General features: G+C 49.4%; 1 protein-coding gene across 2 annotated transcripts in view; it reads left to right on the top strand.

The window, feature by feature from the left end:
- The window catches only part of HSPA12B (heat shock protein family A (Hsp70) member 12B), a 36,958-nt gene that overhangs the window by 14,454 nt on the left and 6,370 nt on the right, over positions 1–16,134 (top strand). For both annotated transcript variants that reach the window (XM_026722653.2, XM_087935711.1), the window contains exons 3-10: positions 2,761–2,861; positions 3,134–3,258; positions 6,261–6,447; positions 8,149–8,253; positions 8,885–9,001; positions 10,165–10,336; positions 12,232–12,318; positions 13,081–13,185. In XM_026722653.2, the coding sequence (XP_026578438.1) occupies positions 2,761–2,861; positions 3,134–3,258; positions 6,261–6,447; positions 8,149–8,253; positions 8,885–9,001; positions 10,165–10,336; positions 12,232–12,318; positions 13,081–13,185 (999 nt within the window). The remainder of the gene's footprint in view (positions 1–2,760; positions 2,862–3,133; positions 3,259–6,260; positions 6,448–8,148; positions 8,254–8,884; positions 9,002–10,164; positions 10,337–12,231; positions 12,319–13,080; positions 13,186–16,134) is intronic.

Raw genomic sequence — 16,134 nt, 5'->3', positions numbered from 1 at the left:
TCTTATCCCATTCCATTCCATTGTTGTTCTGTTCTGTTCTGTTCTGTTCTGTTCCATCTCATCCGTTCCATTCCATTCCTGTTCTGTTCTGTCATCTCCTCTCCTCTCCTCTCCTATTGCATTCTGTTCTATTCCATTCCATTCCAATTCTGTTCTATCCTGTCCTGCTCTGTTCTGTTCCATTCTGTTCCATTTCCATTTCTATTTGATTATTATTTTCTATTTTCTACATCCTGTTCCATTCTTCGAAGCTTTAGGCGAAACTCCCCTGGGAGGGGGAAAGTGGGGGGGGGGGGTAAAACAGGTTTAAGGAAGGGGGGATACCTTCACAGGGACCGTCCAAGGAAAAAAAAAAGCAGAAACTTTTCTCTTCTTCCCTCTTTCTCCAATCCCTCCTTCCTGCCAGACATCCTGGTTTTCATGCTTGGGTTTAATCGATCTCAGGTTACTGACAGGAGTCTGACCACCACGCCCCTAAATGGTTGGGGAGGGGCATCTTCCCCAAACCTCTTAATTCCAGATTTGGAGGAAAACATGGTTGGGCTGCAGGCTGCAATGGTTGACCTTTGAATGAAGATTATTCGCCTTTGTTCACTGTTTTCCTCCTCCATTTTGTTCTCTGGGGAGAAGAAAGATCCAGAGCCAGCCACAAAGGTCCCAGAGCATCATTTATTTATTTTTATTTTTTTGTGGGGGGGTTGTAATAGCTAAGTGAGTCTTAGAATCACACATATGGCTGAATCAGACCTTGGAGGAAGGTACAAGTACAGATTAGGAGAAAGCTGGCTCAAAAACAGTCACTGTAAGACGGACCTTAGAGTCCTAGTAGACGCTCCCTTAAACGTGAACCAGCCGAGAGGTGGGATTCAGCCGGTTCTGACCAGTTCTGGAGAACCAGTAACGGAAATTTGGAGTCGTTGGGAGAACCGGCCAATCCCACCTCTGACCTGGCCCCACCAACCCCCATCTCTTCTCTGCCTCCCATTGAGTCCCAGCTGATCGGCTGGGTCTCCTTTGGTGGCCCTGTGCAGGAGAACGGAGCTGGAAAGCAGGTTAGTGGTGTGGGGAGGGAAGGGGGATTTTGCAGTCACCTTCCCCTGCCACGCCCACCAAGCCATGCCCACCGAACCAATAGTAAAAAAAAAATGTGAATACCACCATGTGAAGTCTGAGTACTGCTTTATAAATGCCTCAGTAAAGCCACACCTGGAATCCTGCAGGTGTGGATGTCAGCTCTGAGATTCAGCTGCCAAGATTGTTATAAGGAGTGCAAGGGTGTGTGTAGAGAAGTTGGAAAGTTCAAGGTTATTTCGTATTGTCGCATTAAAAATTCCAGCTGCCGTTAATTGGTTCTCGTGATGAATGAAGTGTAGAAGTGGGAGGAGAGAGGGTGGATTTTGTGAAAGCTGCTGAAAACGATTTTCAGTTTGGAAATTGAATAGAAGTACCAGAGCTGTTCCTAATATCTCGTTTGGAGATGATGTTTGTCTCGGAGTGATTGATTACAATGGACAATTCTGGATGCCTATAACAGTGGTATTATACCAGTTCGGCACAGTTCAGCCAAACTGGTAGCTCCGAGGATCCTCTGTGAGCAAACCGATTCACTCCAACGATCAGCTGCTGGGCCCGTCCGCCCACCCTGGCTCTATTCTGACCTTTATGTCCTGGTTTTGAAGCTCAGCTGCTTCGCTTGGCATGGCGTATTGCCGCGCGTCGGCTGTTGAAGACGCAGGGAGAGTACAGGATTGCAGGAGAAAGTCCGTATCAAACCCTCTGCGCGTGCACGAGATTTTGCAGTATCCTTCCCAGTGGTGGTATTATACCGGTTCGGCCCGGCTCGGCCGATCTGGTAGTGCCGATGAGAAGCGGAAACCAAACCGGTTCTCTCCACCGCTCTGTGGTTGGGCCCACCTGCCCTCCCGGGCTTCCATACTCACCTATATCCCCTGCTTTTGAAGCGCAGCTGCTTTGCACAGCACAGAAGAGTGCTGTGTGGCAGCTGCTGAAGAGACCGGGAGAATGCGGACTTGCAGGAGGCAAGTTGGAACGCCTCTGCGCCTGCGCCGCCATGCCAAACCATCCAAGCCACGCCTACCAAGCCACGCCCACAGAACCAGTGGTTTAAAAAGAAAAAGGTTGAATCCCACCACTGGAATCCTGCGTCCAGTTTTGGTCCCCACATTACAAAAAAAAGGTGTTGAGACTTTGGGGAATGTACAGAGAAGAGCAACTTAGACCAGGGGTCCCCAACCACTGGGCCACAGACCGGTACCGGTCCGTGGAACATTTCCTACTGGGCCGCCGGTTTTCTGGGCGCCGCCATCTTGTTTGATGAGAAAGTGCTTCCGGGTGAGCTTTTCCAGTTGGAAAGCGGCATTTGGATCCTGAAGGAATCCTCGCGCCTTAGTTTCATCGAGGGGGGGGGCTTCGAACGAAACTAAGGCGCGAGGGTTCTTTCAGCACCCAAGGCAAGGTGAGCCGAGCGACCGTCCCAAAGCCGTCCCGAAGCAAAGCCCATCGACAAAGGTACAAAGGAGGCGTTGAAGGTTGCGGGGAGAAGCGGGGGACGGCTGGCTGGCCGGTCGCTCGGCTCGCCTGGCCTTGTCATGCGTGCTGATGCCGGTACCGGGCTGCGGATCATTTTGTGATGCCAGTACCGGGCCATGGCACAAAAAAGGTTGGGGGCCACTGACTTAGACGATTAAAGGATGTTTCTAAGCATCCATCTTTCCTTTCCTTCTTCTTCTTCTTCACCAGGGACAAATGGGGAGCGGTCCCGGACCCCGTCTCCACCGAGTTCTCCTGGTCTCCACAGCCACAGCTGCAGCATCGCGCCCCTCACTCCATCTCAGTCCCCGGTAAGCAGCAGCCTTCCCCAAACCTGGTCAAAGCCCCACTAGGGGATAAGGTGGGTCCCAGGTAGGCTTATCAAATGGTGCTGAACACCTCCACCGCCCCCACCCCCCGAGCTGTGCTGACTGGGGAATTCTGGGAATTGAAGTCCACCCATCTTCAAGGGCCCGAGGTTAGTGCTCTGGAGCTCAGGGTGGAGCATGTGGGGCCCAGGCCCAGGGGCCGCCCTTGTGGGTCCTCCTCTGGCATCCTGGTGTGTGTGTGTGTGTGTTTGCAGAGGAATGACATCCGGAGGCAGGAGACGTCTCCTTTCGGAGTGGTGGTGGCCATCGACTTCGGGACCACTTCCAGCGGCTACGCCTTCAGCTTCGTCAGCGACCCTGAGACCCTCCACATGATGAGGTACCCTCTGGGGCTGAATGCTGGCTCTAAATCTCTCTCTTTCTCTTTCTTTTTTTCTTTTTTTCCCTCTTTCTCCCTCTCTTTCTCTCTTCCTCTTTCACTCTATTTCTATTTGTTTCTCCCTCTCTTTTTCCCTCTTTCTGTTTCTCTCTCTTTCACCCTATTTCTTTCTCTCTCTTTCTCTTTTTCCCTCTTTCTCTCTGCTTCTCTTTCTTTCTCTTTCCCTCTGTTTCTTTCTTTCTCATCTTTTTTCTCTGTTTTCTCTGTTTTCTCTTTGCCTTTTTCTTTCTGTATCTCTTTCTCACTCTTGCTCTCTTTTTCTCTTTTTTCTCTCTCCCTCTTTCTCTTTCTCTCTCTCTTTCACTCTATTTCTTTCTCTCTCTCTTTATCCATCTTTCTCTCTCTGTTTCTCCCTCTGTTTGTTTCCTTCTCTATGCTTCTTTCTCTTTTTCTTTTCCTCTTTCTCTCTGAATCTCTTTCTCATTCTTACTCTCGCTCTCTTTTTCTTTCTCTCTGTCTCTGTCTCTGTCTCTGTCCCTGTCTGTCTGTCTGTTTGTCTGTCTCCCCCCCCCTCTCTCTCTCTCACACACACACAGACAAATACCCAAACACAGAAAGACATTTATTCTTCAGGCCTCCTCCACAATCTTTGGCACACGTCTCTGGATATTCCGTGCATGAATGAACAGAGAATGTTTGTTTTTCTCGAGCCTCTCCTCAGGTGGAAAGGCTGTGCGAAGGAAGGACGCTCACCTGCCCAGGTGTTTGCAAGAGATTGCACCCAGCACTGTTATCACAGTCTCCCTGCCTACTTGGGATTGTGGAGTATGGGTTTTAGATTATTTCTGGAGGAAGAGGGGGAGGGAAGGAGGGAGGGAGGGAGGGAGGGAGGAAGAAAGAAAGAAAGAAAGAAAGAAAGAAAGAAAGAAAGAAAGAAAGATGGGAAATCCAAGGAAGTAGATGTGTAGGAGAAGAGACGGCAGAACCTGAGGGGTGGGGTCAAAGGTGGCGTCTCCTGAGAATCCCTACGTAGGCACAAGTGAACTAACTCCAACCTCCCTTGAATTCTGTGGACCTTTATCTAATTCCGAGCAGGTGCTGACCTTGAGTTGAGAAGGCTTTTAGCAATAAATCCGCTTAATTGGACCTTCAGGTCCCGTGTGCGGACATGGTCCTTAATGCCTGATATAAACATGCTAAGATGACCTTCCTTATAGAAAAAAAAAAAAATAGCACCAGAGGGCAGGATAAGAAACAATGAGTGGAAGTCTGACTAGGAAATAAGGAGGAATTTCCCGACAGGGAGAACAAATAATCCTTGAAATGAGCTTCCTCCAGTTGTGAGTCCTCCACCATGGGAGGTTTTAAGAAGAGACTAGACTGTCTGGGATGGGATAGCGTCTCTTGTCTGAGAAGGGGGTTGGACTAGAAGACCTCCGAGGTCCCTTCCAGCCCTATCGATCTCTGTTCGGGCTTCTAAACCAGGACACGACAGTTTGAATGTTGTCTTCTTTTCAGTCTGGATTTCATGGGCCTCCCATCTCCAGAAGGCGAGGCTTTTCCGACTCTGGCTGACCCCTCTGGCGAGAAGGACCCCTGCGCCCGTCCCAAAGCCCGGAGGAGGATTGCAAGGGTGTCCCCCCGGCCGGTCTTGGGAGGAAAAGGAGAATATTTATGGCTCAGGTCGAAATGAGGGCTCCTTGGTGCTCTTTCAGCTTAGCGGCATCCTTGCAGGTGGCTCATTATCCTTCAGTGCACTGATGATGTTCCCTAGCTGGGTCAGGAAATGCCTGCAAGAAAACTACCAAGCTCAGAGGGCACCAGGGGACCCACAGTCATCCTCCTCCTCCTAAACCCCACTTCCTTCTAGCACTGATGATGTAACTTAATTGGGTCATGAAACATCGGAAAGAAAACAACCAAGTTCAAAGAGCACCAAAGACCTCGCATTCCTCCTCTTCTTCCTCCTCCTCCTTTTCCTTCCCCACTTCCTCCTCCAACTTCCAGCACTGATGATGTTACCTAGTTGGGTCATAAAATGTTTGCAAGAAAACTACCAAGCACAGTCCTCTTTCTCTTCCTCTTTTTCCTCCTCCTCTTCCTCCTCTTTCCCCCTTCACCTTTTCCTCCTCTCCCTCCTCCAACTTCCAGCACTGATGAATTTACCTAGCTGGGTCATAAAATGTTTGCAAGAAAACAAGCAAACTCGGTCCTCCTTCTCTTCCTCTTCCTCCTCCTCCTCCTCCTCCTCCTCTCCTTCCCCCTTCACCGTTTCCTCCTCTCCCTCCTCCAACTTCTAGCACTGATGATGTTACCTAGTTGGGTCATGAAACATCAAGTAAACTAAAAGCTCAGACAGCACCAAGGACCCACATTCCTCCTCCTCTTCCTCCTCCTTTTCCTCTTCCTTTTCCTCCTCTTCCTCTTCCTCCTCCAACTTCTAGCACTGATGATGTTACTTAGCTGGGTCATGAAACGTTTGCAAGAAAACAACCCAGCTCAGAGTCTTTCTCCCTCCTCCTCCTTTTCCTCCTCTTCCTTCCTCCTTCAACTCTCAACTTGTAACACTGATGATGTTACCTAGCTGGGTCATGAAACATCTGCAAGAAAACTAAAAGCTCAGAGAGCACCAAGGACCCCACATTCCTCCTCCTCCTCTTTCTCCAACTTCTAGCATTGATGATGTTACCTAGTTGGGTCATGAAACATCTGTGATCCTATAACAAGTGTCTTGTTAAGTGCTATATCCATTCCAGAGGAATTGCTAGAGAACGAATCTCCTGACACAGCTACGGGTCTTGTTCTAAATGGTGTATTCTTTCTGGCAAAATTTCTTTGGGTACCAGACAAACTTCAGCCGAAACCCTGATGTGCCTGCTACAAAATTCAGTCCGATGGATTCCCCGTTGCGGAACAGGGCAGCCCCATCCCAAAGACCTCTGCAGCCTTCCAGTGAGGGGGGAGCTCAGAGAATTAATTCCACTTTGGATTTTCCCTGGCAGGAAATGGGAAGGAGGAGACCCTGGAGTGGCCCACCAGAAGACCCCGACCAGCCTTCTCTTGACCCCAGAAGGCACCTTCCACAGCTTTGGCTACACGGCCCGGGACTATTACCACGATCTGGATCCTGAGGAGGCCCGTGAGTGGCTCTACTTTGAAAAGTTCAAAATGAAGATCCACAGTTCCAGCGTGAGTAGATCCCAGGAACCTCAAGACTAAAACATGGAAGAGTGGGTGCAGGAAGTGGGTTATGTCTAGTTTAAGTTGCATTAACAGAGGGATACAATCCAGATCAAATGAGGTACTAACATCATTCTATAAAGCCTTAGTAAGACCACACCTAGAGCACTGCATCCAGTTTTGGTCACCATACTATAAACAAGATGTTGAGGCTCTAGAAAGAGTGCAGAGAAGAGCAACCAGGATGATTAGGGGACTGGAGGCTAAAACATATGAAGAACGGCTGCAGGAACTGGGCCTGGCTAGTCTAGTGAAGAGAAGGACCAGGGGGGACAGGAGAGCAGTCTTCCAATATTTGAGGGGCTGCCACAGAAAGGAAGGGGTCAAGCTATTTTCCAAGGCACCTAAAGGCCAGACAAGGAATAATGGATGGAAACTAAACAAGGAGAGATTCAACCTGGAAATAAGGAGGAATTTCCTGACAGGGAGAACAATCCACCCATGGAACAGGAGTTGCCTTCAGAAGTTGTGGGAGCTTCATCACTTGAGACTTTCAAGAAGAGACTGGACTGCCCTCTGTCAGAAATGGTGTAGGGTCTCCTGCTTGGGCAGGGGGGTGGACTAGATGACCTACAAGGTCCCTTCCAACTCTGATGATCTCTTATCTGTTAATGAAAAGAAGGACGCGGGGGGACGGGACATGAGAGCAGTCTTCCAACTATTTGAGGGGCTGCCAGAAAGAAGGGGGAGGTCAATCTATTCTCCGAAGCACCTGAAGGCAGGACAAGAAACAACGGATGGAAACTAACGAAGGAGAGAAGCAACCTGGAATTAAGGAGAAACTTCTTGACAGGGAGGACAATTAAGCCGTGGAACGGCTTTTGCCTTCAGAAGTGGTGGGTGCTCCATCACTGGAGGTTTTGAAGAAGAGATTGGACAACCATTTGTCTGAAATGGTAGAGTGCCTCCTGCTTGAGCAGGGAGGTTGGGCTAGAAGACCTCTAAGGTCCCTTCTAGCATGGTGATTCAAAGAAGAGGGTTTCAATGTGTTCTCCAAAGGGCTCCATTTTTGCCTTCCTGGGCCCCAGGGAAGCCTTTTAGGAGCAAAAACACACCCCACAGGAGGCTTCCCTGAGGTGCAGAAGGCCCAAAAAACAGGGTGTGTGTGGGGGGGGTGTTGTTAAAAAAAAAGAGCCACATCCACCCACTCACATGGCCATACCCACCTAGCCACACCCACTTAGCCACGCCTACAGAACCGGTTGTTACAAAATTTGAATCCCACCCTTGAAGATAAACTCATGTTTATTCCCTCTAGATGCCATACTCCACTTGCATCTCTTTTAAACACTCTTCCCAGGTGTGGTTAATGAAGGGAATCAGGGCCCTTTCCTCCCCCATAAGCCACCCAACCCACGTTGCTCTCTTCTCTGTTCCTCCCTGCGTGCCCTAGGATGAAGAGGCGGTGGGCCTGGTGCTTACTCTGAACTCCCTTCTCCCTTGTTCTATCTCTTCCCTGCTCTGTCCAGCCGGACTTTGCCCTTCCCCAGTTTCCTCCACAGCCAAGGGAGCCACACTCCCACTCGCTGTCAGCGGCTCAGCTTCTTCCTCGGATTCAGACTCCAACAGGGGCATGACAGTCACCGTGGTTCCAGGACCGAGACAGGCAGAGATGGTTGGAGATTATAACGGTTGTCGTCTTTTCCCCAGGATTTGAGCCTGAAGACAGAACTGGCAGCCGTGAACGGGAAGAAGGTGCAAGCGCTGGAGGTCTTTGCTCACGCCCTCCGTTTCTTCAAGCAGCAGGCCGTGCGGGTGAGAGGGAAAGGGGCAGATTCTGGGGTGGGGGGGGGGGAAGATATCATCTACCTTGCCAGGTAAAAAGGAAAAAAGGAGGGAGGGAAGGAGGAAGGAAGGAAAGGAGGGAGAAAAGAAGGGAGGGAACAAAGGAAGGAAGGAAAGAAGGGAGGGAGGGAGAAAAAGAAGGGAGGAAGGGAAAGAGAGAGGGAGGAAGGAAGAGAAGGTGGGAAGGAGGAAGGAAGAAAGAGAGGGAGGGAGGGAGAAAAAGAAGGGAGGGAGGAAAGAAGGGAGGGGGGAAGGAAGGAAAGAAGAGTGGAGGGAGAGAGAGAAGGAAGGGAGAGTGGAAAGAAAGGAGGGTGGGTGGAAGGAAGGAAGGAAGGAAGGAAGGGAGGGAGGGAGGGAGGAAGGGAGGGAGGGAGGGAGGGAGGAGGGGGGAGGGGGGAAGGGGGGAGGGAAGTACCCTCCCAACTCTTTTAGTAGGTTGAAGTAATTTCTTTATTGTTAATCGGGGTCTCCAACCTTGGCTGCTTTAAGCCATAAGGACCAACTCCCAGAATTTCCAGCCAGCATATCTCATGTGATAGATTTCCTCCTGGCTCTGATATGGAGCCCAGACCCCCTGTGACCCCACCCACCCATTTTGCAGGAGCTGAAGGACCAGTGCCCGGCCTTGCCTGTGGCAGACGCCATCCGGTGGGTGATCACGGTGCCTGCCATTTGGAAACAGCCGGCTAAACAGTTCATGAGGGAAGCCGCCTATTTGGTGAGTGGCGTTGTCCCTTCCTTCCTTCCTTCCTTCCTTCCTTCCTTCCTTCCTTCCTTCCTTCCTTCCTTCCTTCCTTCCTTCCCTTCCTTCCTTCCTCTTCCTTCCCTTCCTTCCTTCCTTCCTTCCTTCCTTCCTTCCTTCCTTCCTTCCTTCCTCCCTCCCTCCTCTCTCCCTCCCATCTTCCATCTCCTTCCTCTCCTTTTCATTTCTTTCTTTCTTTTCTTCCTTCTTTCCTTCTTTCTTTTCTCTCTCTCTCTCTTCCTTCCTTCCCTCCCTCCTTCTTTCTTTTTCCTCTCTTTCTTTATTTCTCTTTTTCTTTCTACTTTCTGTTCTCTCTTTTTCTTTCTTCCTTTTCTCTTTCTTTTTCTTTTCTTTCTCTCTCTCTCTCTCTTCCTTCCTTGCTTCCCTTCCCTCCCTCCCTCTCTCTTTCTTTCTTTCTTTCTTTCTTTCTTTCTTTCTTTCTTTCTTTCTTTCTTTCTTTCTTTCTTTCTTTCTTTCTTTCTTTTTCTTTCTTTCTTTTTTATTTCTTTCTTTTTTTCTTTCTTTCTTCTTTCTTTCTCCTTCCCTTCATTCCTTGCTTCCTTCTCCATTCCTCCCTGTGTGCCCTAGGATGAAGAGGGGGTGGGTCTGGGTCTTCCTCTGAATTCCCTCTCCCTTGGTCTACCTCTCCCCTGCTCTGCCCAGCCAGACTTTGCCCTTCCCCAGTTTCCTCCACAGGCAATGGAGCCACACTCCCCCTCCCTGTCAGCTGTTCATCTTCCTCCTCCCAATCAGAAGTCAGATTCCGACAGGGGTATGACACAGAGAATAGATGGGGTTGACGGGGCCAGTCAGAGGTGGGATTTGCTAGTGAAGGGAATCAGGGCCCTTTCCTCCCCCATAAGCCACCCAACCCACGTTGCTCTCTTCTCCGTTGAGTAGTTTGCCGGTTCTCCAAACTACTCAACATTTCCGCTACCGGTTCTCCAGAACTGGTCCAAAGAGGCTGAATACCACCTATCCTCGAGGGGGAGATGGCCAATATTTCTCCAGAGCAGAAATTTGGACTCACCTTAGGCTTTCTCCAACCTGCTGCCCTCCAGATGTGTGGTTTGGAAGGGGGTCCCTCCCTCTTGGCTAATGAGAGGAGTCCTCCCCCTTTCAATCATTCTTCCTTTCAGGCAGGGCTGGTGTCTTCAGAGAACCCCGAGAAGCTGCTGATTGCTCTGGAGCCAGAGGCAGCCTCCATCTACTGCCGAAAACTTCGCCTCAACCAACTGATTGATCTCAGCTACAGACCCCAGGCCAACGGCCTGGCTTCGGACCTGCCGATCGACTCCAGCTTCAGGCAGGGTAGGTGAGAGCAGGCACCGCCAAGCCAACTTGCCAAGGCAAGGGGGGCCCGGCAGAGTCGCAAGATCCACGGAGGAGAATCTCTGTAGCTCAGGGATGAAAGGCGGGGTCCTTGGTGCTCTCTGAGCCGGGTGGTTTTCTCTCAGACATTGCATGACCCAGCTAGCTCACATCATCAGTGTTAAGAGGGAGTGGTGTTTGCAGAGTTCGAGGGAGGAGGAGCAATAATCCTTGGTGCCCTTTCAGCCGGGCGATTTTCTTGCAGACCTTTAATTACCCAACTAGGTAATGTTATCAGTGCTAGAGGAGTGTGGGGTTTCAGGGAGGAGGAGGAGGAGGAGGAGGAGGAGGAGGAGGAGGAGAAATAATAATAATAATAGTAATAATAGTAATAATAATAATCCTTGGTACTCTTTGAACTTATGGTTCTCTTGCAGACCTTTAATTACCGAACTAGGTAACATTATCAGTGCTAGAAGAGTGTGGGGTTTCAGGGGGAGGAGGAGGAGGAGGAGGAGGAGGAGGAGGAGGAGGAGGAGGAGGAGGAGAAATAATAATAATAATAGTAATAATAGTAATAATAATAATCCTTGGTACTCTTTGAACTTATGGTTCTCTTGCAGACCTTTAATTACCCAACTAGGTAACATTATCAGTGCTAGAAAGTGTGGGGTTTCAGGGGGAGGAGGAGGAGGAGGAGGAGGAGGAGGAGGAGGAGGAGGAGGAGAAATAATAATAATAATAATCTTTGGTACTCTTTGAACTTATGGTTCTCTTGCAGACCTTTAATTACCCAACTAGGTAACATTATCAGTGCTAGAAGAGTGTGGGGTTTCAGGGGAGGAGGAGGAGGAGGAGGAGGAGGAGGAGGAGGAGGAGGAGGAGAAATAATAATAATAATAATCTTTGGTACTCTTTGAACTTATGGTTCTCTTGCAGACCTTTAATTACCCAACTAGGTAACATTATCAGTGCTAGAGGAGTGTGGGGTTTCAGGGGAGGAGGAGGAGGAGGAGGAGAAATAATAATAATAATAATCTTTGGTACTCTTTGAACTTATGGTTTTCTTGCAGACCTTAATTACCCAACTAGGTAACATTATCAGTGCTAGAAGAGTGTGGGGTTTCAGGGGGAGGAGGAGGAGGAGGAGGAGGAGGAGGAGGAGGAGGAGGAGGAGGAGAAATAATAATAATAATAATCTTTGGTACTCTTTGAACTTATGGTTTTCTTGCAGACCTTTAATTACCCAACTAGGTAACATTATCAGTGCTAGAAGAGTGTGGGGTTTCAGGGGAGGAGGAGGAGGAGGAGGAGGAGGAGGAGGAGGAGAAATAATAATAATAATCTTTGGTACTCTTTGAACTTATGGTTTTCTTGCAGACCTTTAATTACCCAACTAGGTAACATTATCAGTGCTAGAGGAGTGTGGGGTTTCAGGGGGAGGAGGAGGAGGAGGAGAAATAATAATAATAATAATCTTTGGTACTCTTTGAACTTATGGTTCTCTTGCAGACCTTTAATTACCCAACTAGGTAACATTATCAGTGCTAGAAGAGTGTGGGGTTTCAGGGGGAGGAGGAGGAGGAGGAGGAGGAGGAGGAGGAGGAGGAGAAATAATAATAATAATAATCTTTGGTACTCTTTGAACTTATGGTTTTCTTGCAGACCTTTAATTACCCAACTAGGTAACATTATCAGTGCTAGAGGAGTGTGGGGTTTCAGGGGGGAGGAAGGGGGGAGGAGGAGGAGGAGCGGGATTGTGGGGTGCTCTCTAAGCTTGGTTGTAAGGAAGCAACAAGGACACCCTGAGTTGCTCAGGGCCGTTTCTTCATTGCTCTTCGCCCATCGCCAGGGATCTCATCCCACCCTCTGGTCCTTTTTCTCTCTTCCCGCAGCTCGAGAACAGCTCCGCCGGTCCAGGCACAGCCGGACTTTTCTGATCGAGTCTGGGGTGGGCGAACTCTGGTCGGAAATGCAGACAGGTGAGGTGGGCTGGCTGGCTGGCTGGCTGGGAAGGCTGGGCACGGGAGTCCCAACCCATCCGACTGGCCCAATTGCTTGAAAGCCAGATAGAGCAACGTTGGCACGGAAGAGGCTGGTCAGAGACATTGGCCTCAGCAAGAACGAAGACCGGGTGTGATATCATGCCCACAGGATGGGGGTCTCCCTCAGGGGTGGGCTTCAAAAATTTTAGCAAGGGGTTCTCTGCCCGTTTGCTGGGTGGGCGTGGCCATGGTGGGTGTGGCCTAGTCGACTTCCGGCAGCATGGCGGGAAGAGGCATTTTTGCCCTCCCCACACTCAGGAGGCTTTCCTTGAGCCTCCGGGAGGGCAAAAACGGCCTCCCCGGGCTCCGGAGGCTCTCTGGAAGCCAGAAACGGGCCATTTCCGGCCTTCCCAAACTTCCGGGACGCCTGTTTTTCACCCTCCCCGAGCCTCCGTGCATGCCCTGCACTTACCTGCATCCAAAATGGGCCACGTGGGGACTTCTGGGAGGGGAGGGGCAGGGTGGGCGGAGCAGGGCCAGCCAAGAGTGGAATTTGGGGGTCCTCCGAACTGCACAGAATCTTAACTAGGGGCTCTCCCAAACCCTTGCGAACCCCTAGCAGCCCACTCCTGGTCTCGCTTCCTCTTCCTCTGCTCCGTGCACCTATTCCCCCTAAAAATGTCAGGTGGGCAACCTGGGTGAGGTTCTGGCATCCCTTCAACAAGCAAAGCCTTTACCTGTCTTTCCTTGGCTGGCCAGGGGATCGCTACATCGTGGCCGATTGCGGAGGGGGCACTGTGGATCTGACAGTGCATCAGATTGAACAACCCCAGGGCACCTTGAAAGAGCTCTACAAGGCGTCAGGTGAGGCTGGTCGGAAGGGTCTCTTGGGGGTGTTGGAAGAAAAACCCGGTCCGGTTCCAAGCCGGGAGGAAGGTGGCTGGAAACCAAACGGAGGCCGCATGGAAAGAAGGACTCGGTTTATCGATGAGCAGGACCACCAACAGCATGTTGTTCTGGGACAGCTGACAAATTGCTTGACGGAGCTTTAGAGGTTTCTGTGACTTTGAACTGTTCTGGGGATTGTTGCAGTGAAGGGTCTTTGGCGTCTTGTGCCATTTCAATGGTGGTGAGTTAGGCCTGTTATGTTCTAAAACATGGGTGTCAGACTCAAGGCCCAGGGCCAGATTTGGCCCATGGGATATTTAGATCTGGCTGGCGGGGCTGTCCTGGGCAGGGGTGGGATTCTACAGGTTTGCACCTATTCTCTAGAACCGGTTGTTAATGTTCTAAGCAGTTCGGAGAACCGGTTGTTAGAAGAAATTACTGGGCTAATCCTGTAAGGAAGGCAGGAAGGAAACATTCTGGTGTTGCTTACAGAAACTGCCTTTCTGTTAACCCTTATTACGTTCTTGGCAGGACTAGACTTCCTGTCTCTGGAATGTTTCTGGAGTTATTTTTCCCCTCCTTTGCTGGTACTTTGCTTGTGTGGAGTGACCATTCAAAGTTACAGTGGCACTGAAAAAAGTGACTTATGACCGTTTTTCACACTTACGACTGCTGCAGCATCCCCACAGTCATGAGAGGCCAGGCGAGGAGATGCGTGCCTCGATTGTGAGTGATGTTGAGTTGGCCACGCCCAGCCAATAACATGACCACCAAGCCAGGCCCACCACCTAAGCCACACCCACAGAAATGGTTGTTAAAAATGTTGAATCCCACCCCTGCATTTGCGGCCTGTCAGCATTCCAGAAAGTCCCCACTATAATATTCTGCCTCATTTGATATCCCCAAAAATATTTCATTCTGTGAGCGGGGTGCGTAATTACTTCTTACATGGAGGCATGGAGGGGTGGATATTGTCCTGAGGGAAATTTTAATGGAAGGGCTGTCTTTTCCCAATCATATCTTTCCTGTCCTTGCCTCTTGTCCCCTCCAGGTTGTTATGGTGTCAACTATTCAAGTGTTAAAAGTCTGCAGAGATCTGTCTCTGGAGATTCTCCGTCATCCAGGTCATCCCAAAGGTGCTTATTTTTCAAGAGGCAACGGGACTTTCCGGTTTTTTCTTTGAAGGCATTTCACTTCTCATCCCAGAAGCTTCTTCAGTTCAACCCTAGCCCAGAACTGAAGAAGCCTCTTGGATGAGAAGCAAAACCTCTTCAAGGAAAAAACAACCAAGAAAGTCTATGGAGATTCTCAGCCCTCCAGGTCTCCTGCTTGCCCCAAAGGTACTTTTTCAAGAGGCAACTGGACTTTCTGGTTTGTTTTTTTCTTTAAAGACGTTTCTCTTCCCATCCCAGAAGCTTCTTCAGCTCTGACAGGATGGTGAGGAACAGAAGGATTTATATTCCTTGCAAACAGCTGGTCATTTGCATCCATTTTACAGAATAGTTGAGGCCACTTGGAGGTTTATCTGAGTCGTGCGAATGGTTCCTGTAGTCTGCATTTTTTCTGGAAATCTGTTCATACACACAAAGTTGTGTCCTCGTCTATATCTAGGACAGCAATTTGATACTATCTACTTCTTAAATACAGATAGTCCTTGACTTACGACCATAACTGAGCCCCAAATTTACGTTGCTAAGTGAAATGTTTGTTAAGTGAAATTGGTCCCTGAGGCCACTTGAAGGTTTCTCTGTGTCCTCAGGGTCACCTGAGTGGCGCAAATGGTTCTTGTAGTGTCCAATTTTTTTCCCCTGGAAATCCATTCTTACCCCCACACTTGTCAGAGCTGAAAGAGCTTCTTGGATGAGAAGTGAAAGGTTTCAAAGAAAAATAAAACAAGGAAGTCCAGTTTGCCTGCTGAAAAAGCACTTTTGGGGTATTCCAAGTGTTGTGTCAGCTTTTAATGTTTTGACCAGCTTGGCTGAACCCAGAACTGATCCCAGCCCCAGCATCTGAGATATGTAGAGGATTACAGGCCTTGGACTCTTCTATATCTACAGACTGAAGAATTAGAGAATTGTGAAGACCCAAAGGGGCGTGACACAAAAATAACAAAGTCACAAAAGTAGAATAAATTCCCTTTTAATGCCTCCAACTTGGCCCCAATGTCCAATTATCCTTGGCTGGGTATCAAACAGTCTACAAAGGGCAGAAACGCAGTCCGAACCCAAAGTAAAGATAATTAGAAATAAAAAAAACCAACACAAACCACACTGAAGTAATTAACACGGCAGGCCAGGATGATAAATTGCAGACCTTCAAAGGATAACGCAGCACCCACAGTTTGGGAGGATGCCAAAACCCCGAAAAACATCGACAAAGATAATGCACGCTTTGCTTCCAGCAAGGAGCTGTGTGCAAACGCCCCACTTGTATCCTGTATCCTAATGAAATGGATCAGGGCCTTTTTCTCTCCCATAAGCCATGTTGCTCCCTTCTCCGTTCCTCCCTGCATGCCCTAGGAGGAAGAGTGGGTGGGCCTGGGTCTTCCTCTGAATGCCCAGCCGGCCTGTGCCCTTCCCCAGTTTCCTCTACAGCCACCGGAGCCACACTCCCACTCCCTGTCAGCTGCTCAATCTCCCCCGAGAATCAGATTCCAACAAGGGCATGACCAGTTGAGACTTCAGTGTACAAAAACTGGCAATACAATAAAAACGTACACCGTTCGGCTGTGCCAGGCAGATTGAAATGCATGCAATAGGCGTGAGTTTGCAAGTTGTAAAGAAAATACAAAAAGAGGAGACAGATTGAGGACAAAGCAGCCTCTGGTTGTTTCTTCCATAACTTCCTCTATGAAAGATTTATAAAAATTCTCCTTTCCTGCAAAAAAAAAAAAAGGTTGCTTTATTTATCCTAGAGCGCCATCGA

This window comes from Pseudonaja textilis, chromosome 6 (genome assembly GCF_049901715.1).
Source record: "Pseudonaja textilis isolate UNSWEBS1 chromosome 6, rPseTex1.2, whole genome shotgun sequence".
Classification (NCBI taxonomy): Eukaryota; Metazoa; Chordata; class Lepidosauria; order Squamata; family Elapidae; genus Pseudonaja; species Pseudonaja textilis.
Note: the sequence above shows the minus strand (reverse complement) of the source record. Positions and strands in the feature narration are given on the sequence as shown.